A 27,471-nucleotide genomic window follows, 5' to 3' on the forward strand; every position below is an offset into this window, starting at 1 on the left:
TTCCATGTGAAATTCATACAATCCCTTTGTAAGACTTAACCTTAATCATGATAGGGTGTAGATTTCAAATGGAGTCACCTATTCAGGTAACCCCATTTGAAAATTACAATCCCTGTGTAGGAGATTTAGGTCATGTCTTCCATGGGGATGTATGGATTTCAAGTTGAATATCCCAATGTAGTAATGCTATTTTCTTCTTATGATTTGCGAGTTGCTTTTTACTGCTCCGGGGGTGGGGGTAGTGGAAATGAGGCTACGAGGATGTGCTGCAGATTTGGGGCGCATTTTCTGCCATTTAGTTTAGATTCTGGTGCATTTTTAGCCTTTTTGTTTTATTGATAGCCCTAAATTTCTTGAAAATTTGATTTAAGAAAGAGTATTTTTTACAAATTTACAAATTTTCTCAAAACAGTGTAAATTTTTAATGTTTTTTTAAGCAAAATTTGTGAAAATTGATATCATTTCGGGTGACTTTTTCGTCAAATTTGAGTTTAAAGTTGATTCATTTGTCATAGTTCAGCCAATCTCTACCCAAACCAAAGTTGAGACCCGGGTGCTGCTATATTTGTTATCCCAGTGATTTTGTATTTGCTATTTGTATAGAGCTCACAAGTCTCAAGATTAATGGTTGCAAGTATTCCCGAAGTGCCAAAGTTAAACAGGAAGCCCTGCCAGAGCAGTTCTTCTGGGGTGAACCAAACCTGCCTGTTTATCAAATTAATCAATGACAAGGTAATCTCTGAATTTGACAGGTGATAATTGATGTTTTAATGTTATTGCATCAATTAGCACCTGTCAAATTTAGAGATAACCTTGTCACTGATTAATTTGATAAACAGGCAGGTTTGGTTCACCCCAGAAGAACTGCTGGTGGCGTTTCCTCTTTAAGTGCCCCTCACCCATGTAGTAATGTTATTTTATTATTCTTCTTTGAGTTGCCTTTTGCTGCCATATATGTTATCCCAGTGATTTTATTTGCTATTTGTTTAGAGCTCACAAGTCACAGATTAATGGCTGCAAGTATTCCCCAAGTGCCAAGCTGCTTGTTACATGTGCTAATGACTGTGACGGTAAGTATAGCTGCCAGATTTCAGTTTCAGATTTTTTTAACAATTCAAATATTTCAGAATTGTACATTTCATAACACATTTGGAAACAGCATGAAAAATGCAATAAAATGAGTACAAACAAGCCTAGTATTGGTTCACTCTCTCTGACACACAATGCTACAGTATGGAGGGAAGACTCCTTTTTAAGTTGTCTGTTTAAAGTAAGATTATGCAGGATTCACCTTTTTGTTATTTCCCATAATCCTTTGCGGGTAGTCCTGAGATGTCGTCATTTGACATCACATAGATGTGCACATAGTTTATTTAACGAACATCGTATTCGTTACTGCGTATGTTAAAGATGTGAAGTACACAGTAACAATGTGCGCATCAGCATGACAACGTCAGAATTTATGGGATTTACCAAAAAGGTGATTTAGTTTTAGTCCCAAGTGCCAAGCTGCTTGTTAATGTGCTAATGGCTGTGATGGTAAATTTAGGCGTTTAGGGCAAGAATGCCATATCTCTAATAGCTGCCAGGAGTCATATTTTTAGATGTGTACATGTGCAATATAGAATGAAGACATTGTCAAATGCCTATAGGGCAGCTATTGCAGGTAGGCCTCGTGCTCTAACACCTCAATATCAAAGGTTTTGTGCAAAGATTGCCCTATCTATAATAGCTGTCATGTACGTGTCATGTGTACAATATAAAATGAGGACATTGTCAAATGCCTATAGGGCAGCTATTGCAGGTAGGCCTCGTGCTCTAACACCTCAATATCAAAGGTTTTGTGCAAAGATTGCCCTATCTATAATAGCTGTCATGTACGTGTCATGTGTACAATATAAAATGAGGACATTGTCAAATGCCTATAGGGCAGCTATTGCAGGTAGGCCTCGTGCTCTAACACCTCAATATCAAAGGTTTTGTGCAAAGATTGCCCTATCTATAATAGCTGTCATGTACGTGTCATGTGTACAATATAAAATGAGGACATTGTCAAATGCCTATAGGGCAGCTATTGCAGGTAGGCCTCTTGCTCTAACACCTCAATATCAAAGGTTTTGTGCAAAGATTGCCCCATCTATAATAGCTGTCATGTGTCATGTGTACAATATAAAATGAAGAAATTGTCAAATGTCTATAGGGCAGCTATTGCAGGTAGGCCTCGTGCTCTAACACCTCAATATCAAAGGTTTTGTGCAAAGATTGCCCTATCTATAATAGCTGTCATGTGTCATGTGTACAATATAAAATGAAGAAATTGTCAAAATGTCTATAGGGCAGCTATTGCAGATATGGTCTTCTGACTCTTAATTCCTCAAGTTGTGCCACTATTGGGCTATTCCAGTAGTAATCCATACACCCTCTGTGGAAGTCATGACTGTAATCTTCCACACAGGGAGTGTGAATTTCAAATGGGGTTACCTGAATGGGTGATTCCATTTGAAATATTCACCTGTATGGGAGAATAAGGTTATGTCTTCCATAGGGGTGTATGGATTTCAACTAAAATAGCTCATTCTCAAAGAGGTTTATTCAGTTTTTAATTGAATTAATAAATACCAAAAGTTATTTATTTACATAACAGTTTTGGGTGATGGCCATCATTTGAGTAATTTATGCTGATCTATCCTCTGTTCACTAGCACACCCACAAGTGAACAGATTATGTGGCAAAGGTTATGTGCCCCTCATCTCTGTTCATGTGTTCTGTGCTGTCTTTTTATATGGTCAGTATGTTACATTTTGGTTTTGGTTTTCTCATCAAGAAACCCAATGCAGACCGTAACGATCTCAAAAACTATCGTCCTATATCGAACTTGAGCTTTATCTCAAAGGTCACTGAGAGAGTTGTCGGGTCTGCACTTCAAAATTACCTGGAAACTAATGGACAGTATGCAAGTAGGCAATCGGCCTACCGTAGGTGTCATAGCACCGAAACTGCCCTTGTAAGAGTTCACAATGATCTCCTGAGAGCTCTTGATGAAGGGAAAGAAGGTATTCTTGTCCTGCTTGACTTTTCGAGCGCCTTTGATATCATCAACCATCAGAAATTTCTTAATCGGCTCACCCGAAGGTATGGTATCGGCGGAAAAGTGCACGACTGGTTTGCATCAGTATATATCTGGGCGAACGCAAGAAGTTATAATCGGCAATCAAGTCTCGGAACTGCAACAGTTACATCAAGGTGTTCCTCAAGGCTCGTAGTTGGCCCACTCTGCTTTGCTATGTACGCCGGGCCTTTGCAGGACATTATCAACATGCACGGACTTGAATGTATGAAATACGCTGATGATACCCAGATATACATTGTGTCCAAAACGTCTGAAAGATCAACAAAGCTTTCACAGCTGGAACAGTGCATAAGAGACATCAAAGCGTGGACAGTTGAAAATAGACTCCTGCTGAATGATGAAAAAACCGAAGTTATGCACATCTCGTCAAGATTTCGGCAATCATCTACTCTCTCGCAAGTCACAATTGCTTCCGCTTCTGTAAACACCGTCTCTAACGCCAGGAACCTTGGAGTTTTTATGGATGACTCTCTTCAAATGACAAAGCACGTTAACAACATCTGCCGTGTTGCGTCCATGTCGATACGGAAAATCGGTCAAATACGCGATTATCTCGACCAATGTGCTGCAGAAAGACTTGTCCACGCATTTATCACTTCGCGTCTGGACAACTGTAACAGTTTGTTATTCGCCTTCCAGTTTCGAGAGATCTGTAAGCTGCAGCGTATTGAACATGGCCGCCAGACTTGTTACCAGGAAGAGAAAGTACGATCACATAACCCCAATCCTAGACTCATTGCACTGGCTTCCTGTAAAGAAGCGTGTCATTTACAAATGCCTTTTACTTACATATAAAGCACTTCACGGTCTTGCACCACTTTACATCAGTGAACTTATTCAACCGCATATTCCAAGCCGCAGTGGTCTTCGATCTGCAGATCAAAACCTTCTCTGTGTCCCGCGATATGCCACCATTTCTTACGGACTTCGGTCTTTTGCTGTCGCGGCCCGAGATTGTGGAATCAATTGCCCTTGAACATTAAGAATGCTGCCACCATCTCGCAGTTCAAGGGCTTACTCAAGACTCATCTGTTTCGGTTAACCATCACGGACTGGCTCGTTTAATTCATTGTTTGCTGGACTCACGTTATTCTCTGATTTGTCTATTTTGATTTATTGTGTAATTTACTTATCATGCTTATGCTTGCCTTTTTGTGGTAGGCCTGTGTCTTTTATATGGTTGCCAATATGATCTGTCTTTTACTTTTGTATATATATATATATATTATATGCTCGCCAATATTGTTATCATTGTTGTAGCTTAAGATAGTACTTTTAAGATATTTTATATTTGTAGTTTAGTATATCATTGTAAGGCGCCTTGAGGTCAGTTCTGGCATAAGGCGCCCCATAAATGCGTTTTTATTATTATTATTATTATTATTTACATTTTGGTTTTGGCCAGATGAAATGTATTATTACGCTGAGCTACTTCATCATAGGTGCTCTTATTTGTATACATGTACATGTACAATGATATGCCATATTTGTGAGATTGTTGTGAAGAGCTAAATTTTATTTTTTGCATCAAGGTAAAGAACTTTTAATCAGCTGGAATGATGCAATTTTGTGCAATTTTGGCAGTTTATTAAAGGACGAAACAGGAAAAGTGATGTTGTGTTCCTCTGCAGCAAGGATTGGCATATTTGTTGCTTGTTCAAGTCCTAGCTTCTGTGGTAAAGCTTGCAACACGGAGGAAGGGTTGAATGACTGCCATTATATTAAATTTTCAGTTTCCTAAATCATGAGGCTCCTGTGGCCAAGTGGTCTAAGGAACAGGTCTTTGATTCCTGGGCATAATCCATTTACCTGTTTCCTGCTTTCTAAAAAACATAAAAACTAGAAAATTCTATACAGATCCAAAGGGTACAACAGATAGACCCAAAAGAATGCAACGGATGACAAAACAGTTGGAATTTTATAAAATTTGACTCGCATATTTTCACCCATTCTATACCCACACAGTTAAGGTATGGAGTATGACTGGTGGCATGGTGCACACATTCAGAGGTCACTCTAGATCTGTCACCAACCTATTACTACATCCAGATGATTCCAGTCTTGTGTTGTCCTCATCCCTAGATGGCTCTGTTAAGCTGTGGTCTTTAGATGTCATGGAACTCATGTACTCGTAAGTTGCATTTTGTTTTTAAAAATACAAAAATGTCAGAATTTAAAAGTTTCATAACCATATCAGGAATCAGCATGAAAACTGCATTAAAATCAGTACAAACAAGCCTAGTATTGGTTCAGTGGTTCTTAAGATAGTTCTTGATATTTTGAGAAAATATCTTTTATGTTGAAGCCTATGGCTAGCATTCATGGAACTTATGTACATGTTGGTTGAAAATTGGGCTATTCCAGTTGAAATCCATACACCCCTTATTGGAAGACATGACCTTAATATTCCACACAGGGTGTGTGAATTTCAAATGGGGTTACCTGAATTGGTGTTTCCATTTGAAATCTACACTCCCTGTGTGGGAGATTAAGGTCATGTCCTCCATAGAGGGTGTATGGATTTCAACTGGAATGGCCCATTGCTTTCAATGACACTTCTGCTGTAGAAGTACTACATTATGGCACCCATAACTCCTGATTGAATAGAGTTTAGTATAGTGCATCACTGATGGATTTCATGACCATAATTGGAATTAGCATAAAAAATGCATTAAAATGAGTACAAACAAGCCTAGTATTGGTTCAGTGGTTCTTAAGATAGTTCTTGATATTTTGAGTAAATATCTCAAAACTTGGCCTTTTTATGTTGAATCCAATGGCTAGCATGCAGAGCATTAAAAGGGCATTTCGTGATCCACAGCCTCATCCCCCACTTTTCTGAAAAAAAAGTTGAGATTTTTATACCACTGGAAACCTCTGGCTACATAATGTTTATTTACAAAATATTTCTTGCAGATTAATCCGTTTAGCAAAGATATCGTGAAATTTGAATTTCGTTCTGGTGCACCAGAACGAAATTACAACGCATTGTCTATGGAGCAGTGTAATACACATAATCATGCATAACTCGCATAACGCATAAAATCGGAATCAACTGAAATTTTGGGAATAAGCTTTTTCGTGGATATGTACTGAAAATGTCATAAAAAGAGGATGCTAGGATCACGAAATACTCCTTTAATATGCCCATTTCTAAATCTACAGGATAGTGATCTCTACCGAAGGCATCCAATGGATGGGACTCACAGGAGAGAAATACCTATGGACAGCTACATGTCGTGATGCAAGCGTTTGGCAGTTAAATCAGGCGGTACGATTCTTTGCTCTAGCAAGATGTAAGACGACATCACTACAGATAGCCCATGGGGCAGGGAAGACTAGTAGAGTTGTGGCTATTGGTGAAGATAGCAGGTGCGTTAGAGAAGATATATGTTACCCTTCCCAGAATCCTTTGCAACATGATACATCATCACCTCAGTTCATCAAATAACACTTCTATGACTTTGTACAGGTTGCATTTGTTTTCAAGTTGAGCATAGACTGGCTACACATGGGTCAATAGTCATACATATAAATGTAATTTGCAAGATCTGGATGTGCTCTGTATATTGTCACTATCGACCCATGCTGCGCTGGATAGCGAATCGGTACAGAAAATTGAAATGTAAGCAATGCATTGTGGGAAGTGTAAGATATCTTTGAGTTGGAGTCCTTGGGGCTAATTTCTCCATGTTCCATGATATACGGGTAAGTGCACATGATTTTATGTGCATTTCATCCAATATGGTATAGCAATCATGCTCCCTTGATTGCTCAATTTGGGTTCATGTCACTCACACCTAAATTCATTGTTTTCTTGCCATTTATGATTATTACCATCAGCCTCCCCATGTGATAGTTTTTATTACTATACCTCATAAATATTTATTAGGTAATTCAGACATCTTATTGGTTAATAACGCTAGCGTCCGAGTACGGTATTTTGACTACTTCCCGCGCCTGTGCAATTACGTGAACGCGGGAAGTAGTAAAACTTCCGCACCCTACTACCACACTGTGTCTCGACCCGCGTCATCGTTCCTTCCGACGTAGCAGTATGCTACACAACAGCGATTCTGCAGATGCGTTTATCGTGAAAATGGCGTCTGCTGCAGTTATTTTGCCGAGATTACCGATGGATAATAACACGTGAATTTGACGTTTTATGAAACAAAATGTTATTTTTGGAAAGTTAAAAAGAAAATCTGAATAATATAGGTCAAAATGTAAATATTGATTGAACAGAAATCCTGCAATAAAATCAAGTGAGCAAAAAATTAAGCTTATATACCATAACGGCCGGCAAGTTGACTGGTGTGTGTTTTGACTTTTGTTTACGATTTTACCGTGATAGTGAAAATATTTATGAGGTATAGTAAAACAAATACAACATGTTTTATTTGGGAAGTAGTCAAAACTACTGGTCCCTCGGTGTTGGATGATTTGACTACTTCCCTCCGCTGGGCGTCGGGAAGTAGTCAAATCATCCAACACCTCGGGGCCAGTAGTTTTGACTACTTCCCCTCAAAACATGTTGTATTTGTATACCATCACAGTGTTGCGCCAAAGTATGCATGCACCAGGCCATGCGCTGACTCTTAGACTCACTGATTTAGTTATGGGGTGGACCACAAAATGTGCAGTGTCATGTTGATGAGAAAAAATTATTTCTGTTTTATATGTGTGTAATGGTCAAAATATGATCATTCGGTGAAGATGTATTGTTCCATTCCACTTGCTGTTCTGGCTCATGGAATGGAACATCAATCTTTCACCTTGTGATTATATTTTGACCATCACACTCATAAATAGTTACTGTAGTCATTCCAATAAGCTCCCAGGGTGCTTAACAAAGTCATTTTGGGTAGGCGCTTATTTCGGTTTACCTAATTTTTTAGTAAGGGGCGTCGGGCATTTATTAGAGACAAATTTATGTACCGGTACATTATAAAAGGGTCCTGAGATGTTCTAGTAGCTTTTCTGATACAGAAAATGTATTGCAAGTCCTTCTAATAAACAGGACTTCTAATCCCAGCTATTTCACTGTATCGACATCTATCCGTCACTTCAACATTAATGGTACCCTTTAGCAAATTGAAAATACCCTTGGTGGGCGCTTATTAGGGATTGGGCGCTTATTGGAATGAATACGGTAATATCACTTTTACCTATAACCTTTAAATTTAAGGTATACCACAGGTTGTATGGCTGTACAAAAACCCAGTTAACATATGTGACCAGCTCCAAAAAACGTGGAACAAGTCGCCAGACATGTTTTTGAGTTATAGGCCTTTAAAGATCACATTCCTATAATTTTCGAATTATTAATTTCATGGTATTTGACCTTGGGGCAAGTGGACTTTCAAATCCTTGGAAGTACTTATTAAAAAGAGGTTTATTTAATCAATAACTAACAATTGAACTATGATAATCCCTATGCAATCCTGTGTAAGGCAGGGAACTAATTGGCCCATTACTCAGAATAGCAATTTGGCAAAAATATCAAGGCATCATTTACAAAAGTATTGATGCTATTAATATAATTTTTGTATCATTTTAAAGCTTATTATCTCATACTTACATTTTTATTCAAATCCTGTAATGTCAAAAATGCGACTTGTTCCTGGTTTGTTAGAATGGGTCACATTTTTGTTCTATTGAATGCCCCTCTAAATAACTGCCACCACCATTTGTTTCAAGACACATATGGCAGGTGACAAGTGCATCCTTTTGGTATGGATACACACAAATACAGGACGTTTAATAGAGCAAATATGGTATTTATTATGTCATATTTGGCCTTATTTGTGTAAGACATAGGTGGGAGGTTCTTGTATGATTTCCATGGGATGCATTACTATCTGTTAACATGTGCCAATGTATGTTTCATCCTGCAGCGTGAGGATGGTGTCTGTCAAAGAACAGAGGAATCTGTCCACAGTGTTACCTCCTCCTAGCATCTCACCCCTACAACAAGTACAGTCAGTTACATACAACAGAGAGTGTAGTCTTGTCTTTGTGTTAGTTGATCCCTCTGAGGTCTGGGTTTATACTATGAGGTAAGTTATAAGTGAAAACCTAGCCATGGAGTCTGAAAAAAGCACTCAAGCAAATGTAATGTTTGGAAAAACTGGTTTAATTCTTTAATTTGCCAACAATAACAGTGACATAGAATCAAAGACTTGATACAAGTCTAAGCATTCAAAATCTGAGGTCTGGGTTTATACACTTGGTACAAGTCTAAGCATTCAAACTCTTGAGTTATAATATGAGGTAAGGAACAAGCGGAAACCTAGCCATGGTGTCTGGAAAAAAAAACCCTAAATGTTTTGAAAAGAATCAGTATTATTCTATTGCCAGATAAAACTTGGCTCAATCCTATTCTGTTAGTTTGACCTAATTAAAGATTACTTTCAATATTTGAAACAATGTTTGAAAAGAATGATTTAAACCTTTATTTTGCTAACAATATTAGTGTCATAAAATCAAAGACTTGGTACAAGTCTAAGCATTCAAAATCTTGAGTTCACAAAGGACATATGCCACTTGTACCAATACAGGTGTCTTCAAACAAAGAATATCAACTCAACAGTTGAACATCTCTTGACTCCCAACTTGCGACTTTACGCTCATTTGGTGGGAGCAGGTCACATATGAGTTGATGGCTCAAATGGGCTGTTCCATTTAAAATCCACACTACCCCTGTAGAAGATTTTATTATGTTTTGATGGATCCAAGTTGTGATAATATTGGATCCAAAACATAATAATGATAAAATTGATGCTTACGCCCAATATTTATTGGTCTAAGCTATGAGTTGTAAAATATTGGACTCGACTACATCTCGTCCAATATTTTACAACTCATAGCTCGACCAATAAATATGGGCTCAACCGATCCAATTTTATATCAATATTAACAATGCAGCATTGTTTTGGAAGAAAAATAGCCAAATATAAAAGTTGCAGCTATTTGTATTGATTTTGAAGTGAGCGTGAAGATAATGGCGGGCTTTACGTGCTACCGTGCTGACATAATAACCATTGATCGCTGTAAACTGCAACTTTTAAAATCGGGTATTTTTCTTTCAAAACACTACTGTGTTGTTAATATTGAACAACATTTGACAAATGTGGTATCAAAATTGTGTAAATAATTCATCCTTCCTCTATGTTAAAATATTGTGAAAACAATTATTAGTTCTGAAGCTATAGTCGTGTTTATAACAGCTGAGTTTCTTTTTGTGCAGACTTTAGATGGTGCACAGTTATAATTGTCTAATTCATAGATATTCTGTATACATTACTAATTGGCACCGACATTGTTTTTGAGTAATGAGCTGATTTATCGTTCAGATTCGCATAATCATTATTAAATACCAATGCTTTCAACTGCAGCTTGTCGATCTTTTTGAAATCCTTACACCCCTATGAAAGACATGACCTTAATGTCCCACACAGGGAGTGTACATTTCAGAGGGATTGACCTAAATGGGTGATTCCATTTGAAATTTACACCCCCTGTGTCGGAGATTAAGGTCATGTCTTTCATAGGGGGTGTATGAATCAACTGGAATAGCCCATTGCCATGGGTTTTCATCTATTCAAAGCTGTTTAAAAGGTCTTTATCACGATACAAAAATCTGATTGTTTGTTTTATTTTTAAAGATGTTGTCCTGATATTTCTTAATATTATTGTCCAATATACATCTCTAACTAGATCTTATTAAGAGTGGGGGGGGGGACTTTAATAAGAAATAATATAGTATTATGTCTAACTATTTATACTATTTTAATACACTCTTCCATGCAGGACTGATCCAGCATGTCGTACCTCTGTATGGGATGTAAAGCGGATCCAGGAAAGATGGTACCGAGGGCAATCAGCATGCAGTACTCGGACCAGGTCACCCTCACCAACGTAAGTCATCTTTATTTCTTATATATGTGACATGATCAAGGGGAATGAGTCACATGTCGACCCTGGACGAAAATGAGTTTAACATGTTTCTAAAGAGGACATTTAGAGCTTTCAGAAACTGAGCAAAGTTACGTTAATTTACAAATGTATCAATTGCTGAAAACAATATAGAACAAAAGAATTTTAACACTTTCTTTGCCATTATCTCAAAATCAATATTAGTGACATATGACTCATTTCCCTTGATCATGTCACCTATATGTATAGTCTGACGATCGCCGTGAGGCGTGAAACTACTAGTTACTATGCTGAATAATATTGAGCCAAAATTGTTTTATTAAATTTGCTCTACCTCGTTAAAAATTGGTATTGAGCACTGTGAAACGACTATCGAGTGACTATTTATGTATATATATATATGCCTGTATGTTGTATATATATATATATACACCCCCATGTGGGATGTAAAACAGATCCAGGAAAGATGGTACCGAGAGCAATCAGCATGTAGTACTAGGATTAGGTCACCCTCACCAACGTAAGTCATCTTGTCAAGAAAGTCATATGTGGAATGTTTGCTCTCATGTTAGATGTAGAGGAATCCAAAAACCTGATAAATATATTGATCATTAGGGTATTTTCATACACTCTTAGATAGCAAGAACCAATTAGAGCAAGCGTCCAAATCCAAACCATGCATGGATTGTGTCTAATGTGCATTCCACGTACTACGTGTAGTGCTTTCGCACACATCCACATCGCGTAGGTTTGATTCATTTTTCGGGTAGGTTGATGCATTATTTGGTTCTATTTTCCAACATTTAGAGTAATAAATTTGTTATAAAAACAGCAAAAATCACAATCCTTCTGGGCTTGTGCATAAGACGCATCAACATCAGCGCGTTTTTTTTGTGTCTAATTTCTCTCCCAACAAATAATACGCGTTCATTAACCTATAAATTAAGCAAAAATCACAATCCTTCAGTGCTCATTCAATAGACGCATCAACATCAGCGTGCATGCATTATTTTGTCTAATTTCTCTCCCAACAAGTAATATACATTCATTAACCTATAAATGTTTTGAGATTGCTCCTCATATGATTAAAAAAATTAAAGTTGCTCCTGGAAGCATCCCAAGTCCTGTAACCCTCAGACTTGATACCTTAACAATGCTTCCAAATTTTAACCCCCCCTCGGACACTACTGGTCATCTAACAGCATTTCTGATTGGTTGATAACTTAAAATGCTCATTTCAGTTGCCAATTATGACTAGTATTTATGAATATTATCACTAGGCAGGCTTTAAATTATTTATGGTAAAACTTGAATTTGTAGTTGATCTTATTAATACCCTCCTTGATTGGTTCAAAATTGGACACATTATTCATTTCGGCCAATTGGCAGGTAGTTCTCATGGGTTAAAAGACAAAAGGCAGCTATTCCCCATACGACTCTCTTGCACTAACATGCTGATCTTTATTCCTAAGTATAAGTGCAGGGGTTGTAACATGTGACTTATAGCCACAAGCAGGGAACTTTGAATTATGGGAATGGCAACTACGTCACGATTTAAGAATACGTATCCGAATTTTTCGACAATAGGCGCCATTAGCGATCATTTCGGTTCCTACATGATATTATTCATGTGTTGTATTCTTTGGTATAAAAATACATTTTTACAGTTTTAGTTTTGAAGTTGAGCATGAAATATATTCTGCAGTAAATCGATGGAATATGACGGTGATTGTTGAGGTATTATATGCTTGATAGAATTAGACTGTCTGACCAGCTAGTATTCTGCTCTGCCGTCAGTGTAATCATCCACTCACTCCATATAGTGAGAGAAAACCAACTGGCGTGCCTCCAAGGCAGAGGAGACTAAAGCTATAGCTAATGAACATGCATGTGTTAGTAATAATAGCATTGTTGTAACTGATCGACCCGACATTCCCCACATGAACTCCCACCCTCCTGCAACAAGTTGGTCTCAAGGCATGGATGTGAAGCATAAAAATATATGCAGCTATAACACAACAAGGTGAACCAAGTAAGATGAGACAGAAATATGGGTATATGTCTAATTTAGATACCGGTACTATGCTAAGCATTGGAATTTTTCATCAGCTAGCGTGTTATTTGGCTTGAATCATTCTCATGCCCTACAAAGAAATTTGGCTGCATGGGTGCTGGGAAAAAGAAGTTGCCAGGAATGAGCTGTAGCTGTGCTTTCTTAGCGGTAGTGTGGTGTAACTTGGTTCCCTAGAAACTTTACAATCTCATATAGCAGGCATTTCTGAGAACCTAAACAATGCTAAAGATGTAATTCATGCCAAACAGAGCAAAGCTAACTCTTGAGATTCCTATAAAGGGGTAACAATACAACCCTTGCATGTTTGCACCTGAAATTTGCAAACTATACCTGTGAGAATTAGGATGTGCTATGTTTGACCATGGAAATATTTAAGGACCCCACAGCACAACCTTCCATCCATGACCTATGATGCAGTCTTCAGAAAAATTTCTCAGCCCAGGTGAGGTGGGGCGGTGGTAATTCAGTCCCATATTCAGTACAACTGATAAAACAGGGCTGTGGCGATGGGTCTGTCTTTCAGATCAGGATTCTTCTAATGCACCCCACACCCATTCCAAAAACCCTGAGCAGCGGCTTTTCAGTGACATCTCTCTAACCCTTGCACAGGTCAACAGACCACCAGACCATTCAGTCTGAAGATGCATCACAGATGAGACATGATACTGTAGCCATCCCCCAACAAGGGTAGCGCTAAGCTGCTTTTTGGGGTTCCGGACTCACCAAAATACAGTTCAGACCCCCTATTTCAATCTAGTGCTACCGCATACATGCTATTTATGCTGCATTTGTGCAACTCTGACTCACCAAACTCTATTACAGGTCCCCTACTTTCAGATTTTCTGCAAGTTCGGGGGTCCCTACCCCTGTCCCATAAAAGTAATTAGTTAAGCTAAACAGATTTAATATTTTGTTTAATATACACAATCTTCATATTGTTAAGGCTCATTTATTCCCAGCAAAAATGCCTCATACAATGCAGCAGAGAGGTAGGCCAGGTAATATGACAAAAAAGGCAAAAGTTGTGATGCCACTCTTTTATACAATATATGTGTTGAGATTCTCAGGTTGTTGCTTATATAACAATCCAAAAAAACAATACTAATGAAACATAGAAAGAATGAAATGGGAAAGGATTTGTATGCAAATGTCATGTCATCTGTAGTATATAGGAGTATGTCATTGCCAGTAACAGCATGGTAAATAAAATGTGTAATGCAAAACAAGATAAATACAATGGAAACATGATCTAGCCAGAGCTTAAACCTCGCTATATATGGGTGGGATGGAAGCCATGACGTGGACAGTATAAAATAACCAATAGCAAGCGGCAGTGAAAGGTACTCCAAGCTGATGTATTCTATTGCAATAAACAGGTTTTCTCCACTTGGAAAGAAAGATAATAAATTGTACAAAACGAAATAGCAACTTAGAATGACTAAATAACTTATGAAGCCAGAGAAATTGAATTGATTAAGAGAGTTGAACATTATATGGGTGGAAGAAATACAACAAACAACATGTACTGTCTTTATATTGAGGCTCAGAATTTCCTTTCTAGCAAGTAATGCTTCGTACCATGCAGCAGATAAATATGCCAGGTAATATGGTATAAATAAACACATAAATAAAGAAATAATCTCTGTCAACCATGTACAATATGCTGTGTTGTTATGGAGTCCTTCACAATACATCGCGGAAGACAGCCCGAGAAAAAAGAAAGAAAGTGGAAATGACTTGTATGTTACTGTCATATCATCTGCGACATATAGGAGTATGTCATTGCCAGTAACAGCATGGTAAATAAAATTTGTAATGCAAAACAAGATAAATACACTGGAAACTTTATCTAGCCAGAGCTTAAACCTCACTATATATGGGTGGGATGGAAGCCATGACGTGGACAGTATAAAATAACCAATAGCAAGCGGCAGTGAAAGGTACTCCAAGCTGATGTATTCTATTGCAATAAACAGGTTTTCTCCACTTGTAAAGAAAGATAATAAATTGTACAAAACGAAATAGCAACTTAGAATGATTAAATAACTTAGGAAGCCAGAGAAATTGAATTGATTAGCAGAGTTCAGCATTACATCGGTGGAAGAAATGCAACAAACAACATGAATTGTCTTTATATTGAGATTCAAAAATTCCTTCCCAACAAGTAATGCCTTGTACCATGCAGCAGATAGATATGCCAGGTAATATGGTATAAATAATAATGTAAAGAAAGAAATAATCACTCTCCACCATGCAGGATATGCTGTGTTGTTGTGGAGTCCTTTGTAACCATGGTAACACATCATGAAAAACAGACCTAGAAAAAAAAATGAAAGTGGAAAGGACTTGTATGCAAATGTCATATTATCTGTAGTATGTAGGAGTATGTCATTGCCAGTAACAGCATGGTAAATAAAATGTGGGATGCAAAACAAGATAAATACACTGGGAACCTCATCTAGCCAGAGCTTAAACCTCACTATATATGGGTGGGATAGAAGCCATGACATGGACAGTATAAAATAACCAATAGCAAGTGGCAGTGAAAGGTACTCCAAGCTGATGTATTCTATTGCAATAAACAGGTTTTCTCCACTAGCAAATAAAGAAAATAAGTTGTACAAAATAAGATAGCAACTTAGAGTGGCAAAATAAGTTATGAAGCCAGAGAAATTTAATTGATTAGTAGAGTTCAGCATTACGTCGGTGGAAACAATACAACAAACAACATGAATTGTCTTTATATCGAGGTTCAAAAATTCCTTCTCAACAATTAATGCTTCATACCATGCAGAAGATAGATAGGCCAGGTAATACGAAAGAATGGAAATAACTACATTAAAGCAGATTTTATGTAGTGCAGATCTGAGGTCTTTTTTAATCTTCATTGTTAGGCCTGGCAATAGCATGCCACAAATCAATAGACCAACAGAGAAGTAAGGTAGAGGAAATGACCTGTATGTTACAGTTTCATCTTCAGTAGTAAGAAGTATATCAGTGCCAGTTATTATGTAATGAGCAAAATGCAGGATGTAAGATGGAATTATTGTGATAGATATCCAAAACAGCCAATTCATTACATTTTTCACATGGACTTTATGTTTGTAGATGGAAGATGATATTATGTTGGGCCATAGCAGGTAATATATAACAGCAAGAGGTAATGCAATGTATCCAACAACTTTCTCAAATGATGTAAAAAAGACATTACTTCCGGTACTGATGTAAACCAAGTAGTGCAATGCACAATAACAGAGGAGAATAACTGAATAGTATGGTGCCTTTGCCCAAGAAGATGCAATACAACAGATAACATGAATAGTCTTCATACTTAAGCCCAGAAATTCATCACCAGCAACAAATGCTTCATACCATGCAGCAGATAGATAAGTCATATAGTATGAAACAATAAGTAGAAGATACTCCAAGATTACTGACCTTAATTGAGATCCTAACAAACTCATTTGGTTCAGTATAACGAACTTTATACTTGGCACAATAATGTACAGCAAAGCAGACCTTTTAAAAAATGACCAGGGAAGCTCATTGTATGCCCAAGTAGATATGTGTTCGGTTTTGGCTAAGAAAATGTGTTCACCTGTCTCGTCATAATGCTCAACATACATGAAGGTAAACATTATCAAGTTCCTTTGAAAACCAATCAACCAATTTAAAGTGAGAGTAATAGTGTTTTTATAGGGATGATCATTCGTAATGAAGATATTTGATAATGCAATTGACCCTGTGATAACAGGTAGAAAGTAAGCAGATACAATAGACTTGTCAATTGCAGAAACAATCATATTATATTTTGCCAGGAAAGAATATGCGATGTACAATGCTTGATGACTGATATAGACAAACGCAAACCCTCTGTGTGTACACATCTTTAGAGAGGTAACATAACAAATATAAAAATAAGACTGTACTTTCATGCTTGGTATGTTCACATCTTGGCAAATGGTAGAAAAAAAAAGCAATGAATAAAATGACCATAATGACCATAATGACAATGCAATGTTTGCAACATCATTCCTTCCCAGAGAGAGTATATTAGTTTTATCCAAAATTTTAAAACAAACTGACAGTAATGTCAGAATAATGAGCACCATATATGGTGTAATATATGCAGTAAAAATTGACATAAATGCAGCAGCATACAAGACAATTGCCAGCAGTATGAGACTCTTTGGGTATATGTATATTACAAAAACTAGCAAAATGGATAAATGTATGGGATCATATAACAAATAACCAGAATCAAATGGAGATTGTCCCTTGTCAAATAGCATCAGGAACGTATGGATGTGTAAAGATTGGAAGAAGGGCATGAACATAATTGATACAAGGAGGAAGTTGCTCAAAAATTGTGTCAATTCAAAGACATCAATCCCAGTCCTATGGTGAAAGATAACAAGCCTTCTGTCACTTAGCCGTAAGTATATTGCCAGGGGGTCAGTAATGTCATCAGTCCTACTACACAACAAAAAATGAAGTACTGTTGCATTGGATGGAATAATGTAAAACAATGTTTTGCCTTTTCAATTTCATAAGAAGACAAGAGGTACTTAAGCATGAAATATGTAGTATAGTACACTACCATCAAAACTAAAATAGAATATGACCAATGAAGGAAAATAATCAACATCCGCTTTGGTTTTTTTTTTTTAAAAAGAGTCTTTGATGATATCACAAGTAAGCCACAAATGAAACAGAAGAATATAACATCCGGCGTCAATATAGATTTTGGCATTTCTGTTGGGTTGTATGTACAATGAATAAAAATGCATTTTAGTATAACATAGCTTATTATTCCGACAGATGATATATATATTCGTTTGAATATGACATTCATTATAGCTTTGTTTGTGATGTTGACAACCGTTCTGACAAGTAAGTTAATCAGTAGTACTAAACCTAATATAACCGGCAAAGGCTCTGTGGGTATGAACTTGTCAAATGGTAAAAATCTATTGTCGTTTTTACATAAGTATCTTGCATATTCTTTTATGATATCGTGCATGTCAAATTTAATGTTGCTCGGAGACGAAGACTTCAATAAACCTAGCTCTACCATTTTAAAACGACTTTCATTCCCTGCTTTGCTGTCATCGATTTCTAGACCAAAGGTCACTAAGTTTGTCTTTGTATTGATGTCTAACTTATCAAGTAGTGTGTCTAATAATGGAAAGATGGTTGAGGAAGTAGTAGGATTTATGGAAATGGTTACATCTACATGACGTGTGAAGTGTTCAATTGTATGTAAGCCTGAATATAACTGACGACCAATGATTTCAAGCAATAATGGTAGGCCTTTTGTGACATTTGCAATGTAATGAGCATGCTCTGGTTTGATTTTTGGATGTAGCAAAAGTAACAATTTCACTGCATCCTCTTGACTTAACAGCTGCATATTATGGGAAATGAACCTGCCATTTTGTACCCATTTCTTCTGAGAGGTCGTTATAAATGTAACTTTCTGCAAGTCCATCCTTGTTTTAAGGAAAGTATGCAACTCCCGTCTATATAATTTAAGAGCTAAGTCAATGTCATCGAGTATTACCAGCACTTTGTTTCTTGTGTAGATATTGTAAACATTCATTTTCTTTATATCGGGACAACCGAGAGATGACATGATCATGTCCTCGGCGGCAGACATTGATTTTGCATGTTTCAAGTTTGCGTAAGCCACATCATATCCAGAATATTCTTGTAGATGATACCCTAGATGCATTAGTAAAGCAGTTTTTCCATATCCTGGAGGACCCACTATGCTAATTATAGGTATGTTGTCATAAGTTATGTAGCGTGTTATTTGGCTCAAATCATTCTCACGCCCTACAAAGAAACTTGGCTGCATGGGTTCTGGGAAAAAGAAGTTACCAGGAATGAGTTGTAGATGTGCTTTCTTAGTGGTAGGTTTGGTGCTGTTAAAACTTGGACGATTGCCTAGCAAACTTTGTATGACAGAGTTTGATATGAGCAACACAGCAATGATGATAACAAAAACTGCAGAAGCTTTTAGAATCTTAAGAATTTGAGGAAAGCTCAAGCGATTCTTTTGGTGGACCTTCAATCCAATCAGTGCACAATCCACTTCGGTGTCCCCACAACAGATTTCATCATCATCTTTGAGTGGATTAGTTTGTTGTACAATATCTTCCATATCTTTGTGTGCATTAGGAAATCCCAAAGCTTGTAAGCTTCTCTTGATTTCATCATATCTGTCTTGATAATCTGTTTCATTTATAAATGTACTGGGACTAGGATGGGAAACTGCATTCCTACTTTGTCTTAATTTATCAATCTCTTGATAAAATGACAACACACTTGGCAAGGCTTTAAGTCTCTGCCCAATAGAATCGGAGTAAAGAAGGACATAAAATAGAGCTGTTAGATCCCAAACATTGCGATCTCCACTCTTCAGTCTATTCTGTGCTTTCTTCTTGTTCTTTTCAAGACCGATGAAGTTGTTCAAGCTTACAGCATCGTCATTCCATGGCATTCCAGGATAAGCTATGTCCCATTCTCTGTTAAAGACGCATCTTAAGTACTGGGCAACCACATTGTGATGTATGGTCACGAGTGTGTTGTAGCGATTCATGTTGCTGGGGATGGGTTGATGCCTGAATTACACCTGTTATAGATAAGTTGAGGTTGTATTTAGAACTAGTTTTGATAATTTTGTACCCAACTGTGATACAAAAACAAAATCCCATGTTTTGATGAAAAGCACCCTCACATAAACTTTAAATCTCATAATAATGGAAACTTTGATCCACAATAAAAATGTACACTAACAAGATCACATTTATCTCTGGATGATAGGTTAAAGGGGCTTCTGTACACATGCGTATTTTGGGGGGCATTGGGGTCGCCAGCCCTTGGGGTAAAAGTAGGCGGCAAAAAAGAAGGGCGGCGGAAGATAAAGGGCGGCAAAAAGAGTAAGAAAAGAAAAAAGGCGGGCCTTAAGGGGCGGCAAGAATAATTATTATTATTTATTATTATTTTTTATAATTAAAAAAGGGTGAAACATTATTGAAAATTAATAAAAGTATACCTTTTTTGACTGTCAACAGGGCGACAGCTCTAAGCTGTGTGGGTATTAGGAGGGGGTGTAACACCTGTAAAATGTAACTGTAAAAAATTTGGTGAAAATATTTTTTGCTCCACCCCCCCACTTTTTAGATTTTCGAGAGCTGTCCTGGCTGGAAAAAATTTGGGTCAACCTTTTTGGGCTGTTGCTGCAAGGGGTGGCAAAATTTACATTTTCTTAGCCCCCTGGGGTAGGAGGGGCCACGGTACGCCACTGGTACATGTATAACTGATAGCATATACAGAAAAAAGGTGGGATCATGTGGGTGCAAGTATCTATAGAGGTCAAAGTTGGGGGTAAAAGTTGATACTTCATGCCAATTGACGCATAAAATGATTTGCCTTTAAGTAGCATGTACAAAGTACGCTAGTATTCTGCTCATATAATGGTACTATATAAATGAGGTGACAATTGTTTACTTGGTTTGTTATGGTCGAATTAGCACCCGGACACTGTTACAGCTATCAAAATGTATTGATATGCATCAACACACTTTTATGTAGCTACCGCAATGGTTCAATAAATATTTTTCATTTGTGCGGGAGTTTTAAAAGCACGAGCCCTGCTGTTTGCCTGTCAATGTGCGTGCGCATACTGACAGGCAACAATAGCATTGATGTCATATGTCACCTCATCTATATTGCGGCCATTGAGAGCTTCATATACAATATAGGTAGATTGATGGACAAAATCTTATATCTCCTTACCTGTATACAGCTACATGTAGGTATTGATATCACACAGCAGGATATCCGACTCGCTCTGTAGAACGGTTCCAATTCAAACCTACAAGCAAGGATAATTGTGTTAAAACTCTCTGTGGGTGTATTTTTGAGACTACCTTCCCCCTCTATATTGCAATGTGGGTGTATATTTACAACATGTCAAGTATTTTACACCCATAATGTAATTTTGTGTGTGTTTTTACTCCCACAACAATCTTTCACTTTTGAAACTTTTTTCGCCCAATTGGGTGACTTTTTACAATTGCTTTATTTTAAGCGCTACGTGAGTGCAAACTACATTAAATTAAAGCTTGTAAATTGGACATTCACTTTTGACACATTTTCCGCCCAATTGGGTGACTTTTTACAATATTTTCTTTATTGATACGAGAGTTCAACCTATATTAAATTAAAGCTTGTAAATTGGATTTCACTTTTGACATATTTTTTTTTTTTTTGGGCAACTTTTTTACAATTTCTTTAGTTACATGGGAGTGCAACCTACATCAAATTCAAGCTTTTGACTTGGAAATTAACTTTTTACTCATTTTCCGCCCACTTGGGTGACTTTTACTATTTCTTTACCGATAACACGCTAGTGTAGCCATATGTGACATGATGTGTTCCATGGGGCTAAAGGAGGCATTTTTGAAAATTGAGTTACTATAATTATTACCTTATACAAACATTAGGCTATCATATACTGAAAGCACCAAAGGTCTAGCATACTTGGTTCTAAAGTTATGAAGTTTTGTAATGTCTATTTTCTTATGTATTTTCTTATTTTTTACTCTATATTTTTGCCTTTATCTCAATTTCAAATTTGCCTCCTTTGGCCCCCATGGACCAGATCGTGTCAAATATTTGTGTACAAATATAAGGCCCTTTATTTAGTGTTTTTATTTGTTTTGTTTTTAATTCTCTATTAGCCAGCATTTGTTCTAAAAAGGTTTGTCGCATGGAGTACCATGTACTTTTCAAGTTGTAGATTTATACGTCAACAAGATCCTAACAAAGTTACTTCATAGTTCATGTTCGGTTTATTTAGATGCTCCAAAACAATTATCACTTGAAAAATTATTGGGATCATGTTTGCGCATGAATTTGAGAAAGGACAAAGTTCAATTTGAGTCTTAAAAAAATACAGACTTTTGTATATCTCCTTACCTTAAATTATGTATTGGTGTCACTCAGCAGGATATCCAACTCACTCAGCAGGATATCTGTGAATGTACAAGCAAGTTTTTTGACAAACGTGCATGAAGCAATATAATTTCGAAATTGAAACAAAAGGGACAGTGACAACAAACAAGCAAACACCCCAACACATGATCAAAGAAACAAACAAACCCCTAAACACACAAACAAACAAACACACCAACATAAAATATATGGTACTGAATTTGACTGTGAATATAAGTCCAAATCACATTTTTACTTTTTGTTAAAAAACACATAACAGTCTCTATGTATGCAAAGCACATGGAAATGTAACTTCTTAGTTGCTGAAATAAAGCAATAAGAAACAAAAACATTTGATTTTGAGCACTTTTTGTCTAGAACTCAAAATTAATTATTTGTGACATTAGGCTCATTTCCCTTGATCATGTAACATTTTGGGGAACAATGGGTGCCATTGTTCATAGAGGTGCATAATATAATATTTCTGTCATGTTTCTGACATTTCTTTTCAAAATTTCTGATACTTACCGATTTCAGCTTTAAATTAATGTGTTTTACAGCTCTGTTGTTGGAAGATAAACACTCTGGACTAAACTGCTTGATACGGTTCAGCTTAGACCCTATAAGTATAGCCTCAGGTCTATGGTTTCTGCAACTTGGCCAGAATTATAATTGTGTGGTAGCAGTGACATGCTAAATATACTGTATGGAATTGCACAATTTTTTTATTTATTCATTTCAATCTTTATTATAAACAATTACATCAAAACAGATCGAAAAGTAGACATACAAATCCAGACAAGAGTATGGCATCAGAAAGAATTCAGTTGCCATATCTCTGCAGGAGTAAAATGGATGAAAGACAGTAAACAAAATATATTAAAAACAATAAACATTTCAGGATATGTACAGATTACAAAAGCACCTAGGAGATTGACCAGTCCTGGTCATATTTGGAGTAAAAGATTGCATATGAAGCCAGTATTGCACGCTTACTGAGGTTGGCTTGAAATTTCTTGCACAGTATTTTGTGGGGTTTATTACCCAATGAAACAGAGGTGAAAATGTTTTGAATATTGCACTTATTGTCGTCAGTAATGAGGCCTCTGCTGCCAATTTCAATACAAAATAACCCGGCGTCATAACTCTGTCCCTGAAGATCCATGATCAAACTTGAGTATTTGTTTACCTTGCGGTCGTGAGAATTTCTGATGTTTTGTTCGAACGGAATAGACGACAATGATCTTTTTTGAGTCGCGGTTGACGAGGACCAGGTCTGGTCTCTGTTGAGTTGCCAAAATATCAGGAGGGATAGTAGTCCCGCAACTTTGGTTGTACCAGCTAGGTCACAATAGAAGGTCCATGATGGGGCAGCTATTTCCTGAAGAGTGTCATGGATGATACGAAGGACAGAGTCATGGCGCCAAGTATATAGTTCAACATGTTCAGTGAAGTGTGAAAGTGTTCAACAAGTTTTAACAATGTGAGCAATATAACAATAATTATGTTAAAACTGTATGAAATGTACATCTCATCTCAGCCCTGAATACATACATACACATTTCATAACAACTAAAACACCTCATGGTATGAGTGCGGCCACACACGTAAACTACCTCGCGAAGTTAATTTATCAATTCCGTTGGTGGAAAATCCAGAGCATTGTGGGTTCACTATTTGTATTGCAAGGACAGTTCCAACCTATAAATACAATGGGGATATCCCGAATATTAAAACAAACTCTACATGTGGAGATCAAGATCAATCAATCAATCAATCAATCAATCAATCAATCAATCAATCAATCAATCAATCAATCAATCAATCAATCAATCAATAAATAAATACTACTACTGAAGTTGGGTACCCCAATAGATTGGAGTTGTGACATTTTACGTAATTATGGTCTATAAATTGTTGCTACTCTTTTCTTACAATTGTAGTCACAAAATTGTAAGACTTGGCACAAGTCTAAGCATTCATAATCTTGAGTATAGGGCAAGAGTTAACTCATAATTTTAATATTATATGTTATTTTTGCTAATTGGTTATGAAAGAGATTGGAAAATGTATTTGCCAAAAATTAGAATGCCTAACTTGAAATTAGCCTTTGTTCAAGTCTTTGGGCTTGATTGTCACAGAATGTGAAAAAGGTCGAAAAATGCCCTAAAAATGCATGTTTTTAGCCCGTAATTCCAAAACTTACCAAATATTAAAATTTTACTTTCATTGCCAGTTAGGATTAACTAAAGGATTAGGATTTAGCTATGTTTCATTTGGCGTAACAGGATAATATTTTTTTAATCCAAAAAAAAATAGTTATGTATTTTTCTGGAACGGGGAGTAATTACTTATATGATTAATTAAGCTGACAAAGTCTTTGGTTGGAGGAGGTGTGGACATGGAGGTGTGGACACGGAGCCATATAAACTGCAAGGAAATGGTCCAGCACATGACATGGTTGTTTTCCGTTTGAGTGTTGATTTACAAAATAAAATCCATGATTATTTAGTTTTCAGAATTGCTTGTAATAAGTCTGAAAGTGTCAAATGAAGAGATAATTTGTGATTTAAACCAGTTACTGAAAGTATTTTAAGCAGCTAATTAGCATTAATTAAGATTTGTGAATAGTTTATTAGGTATGATAACAAAGAAAATTTTCATCACCCTGTATACATATAAGCAAGCATCGCACACTACATATTTTCTGGTGAGTTTTTTCAATCCCTGTCTGATCTGAAAAGAAATGGGCAATTTAAACCTATACAACATGTCCATTAAAAACTTAAGATGTCTTAAGCCCACGGATTATCCTCATTTTAATCAGAATCTCAATACTCACAAGTGGCTTAATTAAGATAACTTCAGTGATAAATATTTATTCATAACCTCATGAATATATGTGATACATACGATCCAATCATATTTAATATTTGCAAAAATGCGAACGGAAATAGAGGTCATTAATATTTCACAATATGACCGCAAAGTGCGTAATTGTTTCAATCTTAAATATTAGTAACCTCAGCGCGCCCTGTTGCGCGTCAAACAAACTGTGTGGATTACAGGACCTTAAGTGGATTTTTCAGTGGATGTAGAATATTTGATGTAACATATCGTTGTTATTTGATATATTCCCGTTCTATTTTCAGTAATGTTCTAACAAATGTTTGATGACGTAAAATTGATAATGTATTTCTACCAGATATTCTACTTAACATTATTATTATCAATATTACGTCATCAAACATTCCTTAGAAAAATATTACTGGGAATCGAATGAGAATAGATTAAATATCAAATTACATCAAATATTCTACGTTGAATACACAGAGTCTAGAACATCATCAAACTTTTAATTTGTTCCCCAAGTTGCTAATATTTTTTTTTTCAAAATGATTTGTCATTTTACTTTTACAAGTTTCATAATGTCATTCTTGCTGTATTCAAATTTGCCAATAATATTCATCTTGTGCTTGTTTGTTTTCTTACCTGCAGGCCACGACCGCCATCCAGAGGCCCTACCTCGCAATTAAATCTTCCAAATCAACGAGCTACCCTACAGGGTAAGAGTAATATACCAAGCCTATGCTCAGCCCTGGCTACCATTAACACACATGTCATGTATTGGACCGATGAAGGGTTTGTGTCGACATTGAGTGATAACTTTGTACTCTTTGGTCTACAGGTGAGTAGTTTTAATGTATCTGGCATATCAGGAGTGGGGTGGGGTGGAGGAAGGGGGAAACACTACAGGGTAAGAGTAATATACCAAGCCTATGCTCAGCTCTGGCTACCATTAACACACATGTGATGTATTGGACCGATGAAGGGTTTGTGTCGACATTGAGTGATAACTTTGTACTCTTTGGTCTACAGGTGAGTAGTTTTAATGTATCTGGCATATCAGGAGTGGGGTGGGGTGGAGGAAGGGGGCTACACTACAGGGTAAGAGTAATATACCAAGCCTATGCTCAGCTCTGGCTACCATTAACACCCATGTCATGTATTGGACTGATGAAGGTTTTGTGTCGACATTGAGTGATAACTTTGTACTCTTTGGTCTCCAGGTGAGCAGTTTTAATGTATCTGGCGTATCAGGGGGGGGGGGGGGAGGAGGGTGGGGGCTATGCTTTAGGGTAAAAGTAACATACCAAGTCTATGCTCAGCTCAGGCTACCATTAACACACATATCATGTATTGCACTGATGAAGGTTTTGTGTCGACAAGTGTCGGTAAGTAGTTTTTATATATAGACATTGAGTACCCCTATAGTCATGTTCCAACTTTCTTGGCATCATGACCACTCCCCCATTTGTGTAAGATCCAATGACACCAGGCATTCTCAAATGGATATGAAGTGTCTCTGTCTGAAATGAAATAAACCTGAAGTGTCACTATCCACTATGTATAGGGGCTACCTTAAGGTACCAGGGGGAAGAGCCCCCCGGACGCTCTTGGATTTTAGCTTTCTGGAAGGCCCTGGGATTTAAACAGTTTTTAATTATACTTCAACATGTCTCCGATAAATTATAACAAGGGTATTACAGGTATTATACTGGTTTTGAAAGTGAGGTAGGGCCTCTTAGAACCCCGCTATTTGCGAATGCCTGATCCGCACAGTTAACAGTTTATATACTGGACAGATTATAGTGTCTGATAATTATAATTATAATGTGTTTGTTTTTCTTGACTTTTTCTGTTGACAGGATGGTAGAATTCTGTTCTTGGACCCAATGAAACAAGGCCATCGATACTGTGAGCTGCAAGCAACTAAAGATGCGGTAAGCTATTACTGACTGCAGACAATTAAAGTTGGCTGTTTTTTATTTATAAAAATGACCCTATGCGAGATGAAGTTTTTACCTAATCCAGAATGGTAATTAATGTCAGTGTTTGGTCAATGTTTGGAAAAATTAGGCAAATTAAAAGCCCTATTTTGCATCATGTTTTTTGCAATAACAGTCATAAAATTAAAATATTTGGCGCAAGTCAAGGCATCCAAAATCTTGAGTATAATGCTAAAATTTTACTCTTATACCTAAGCACATAACCAAGGGGTTTGTGGACTGTGGAGGTTACGATACTCCACCAAGATCTGTTGTTATGACAACCTTTTTTGAAAAAATTAATCTCTGTAGGTGTTGGATAGGGATTTTTTGTCACATTCATATCAATGAGTTTGTTTGAAGATCTTTTATACTTTTTTCCCCCATTTCTTCAACATGTCAACACTCATTCTTTTGGTAGGGTCAACCTTTTTGTGAAATTTTTTAAATGTCTAGCAACCCCCCAAATAAAATCCTGGCCTCGTGCCTGCTTTTTC

At 36.8% G+C, this 27,471-nt stretch overlaps 1 protein-coding gene across 1 annotated transcript in view; it reads left to right on the forward strand.

The window, feature by feature from the left end:
• The window catches only part of LOC140139658 (uncharacterized), a 90,049-nt gene that overhangs the window by 16,944 nt on the left and 45,634 nt on the right, over window positions 1–27,471 (forward strand). The window contains exons 8-14 of the mRNA XM_072161361.1: window positions 991–1,070; window positions 5,096–5,261; window positions 6,296–6,502; window positions 9,028–9,189; window positions 10,943–11,050; window positions 25,644–25,833; window positions 26,855–26,929. Of these exons, the coding sequence (XP_072017462.1) occupies window positions 991–1,070; window positions 5,096–5,261; window positions 6,296–6,502; window positions 9,028–9,189; window positions 10,943–11,050; window positions 25,644–25,833; window positions 26,855–26,929 (988 nt within the window). The remainder of the gene's footprint in view (window positions 1–990; window positions 1,071–5,095; window positions 5,262–6,295; window positions 6,503–9,027; window positions 9,190–10,942; window positions 11,051–25,643; window positions 25,834–26,854; window positions 26,930–27,471) is intronic.

This window comes from Amphiura filiformis, chromosome 18 (assembly GCF_039555335.1).
Source record: "Amphiura filiformis chromosome 18, Afil_fr2py, whole genome shotgun sequence".
Taxonomy (NCBI): domain Eukaryota; kingdom Metazoa; phylum Echinodermata; class Ophiuroidea; order Amphilepidida; family Amphiuridae; genus Amphiura; species Amphiura filiformis.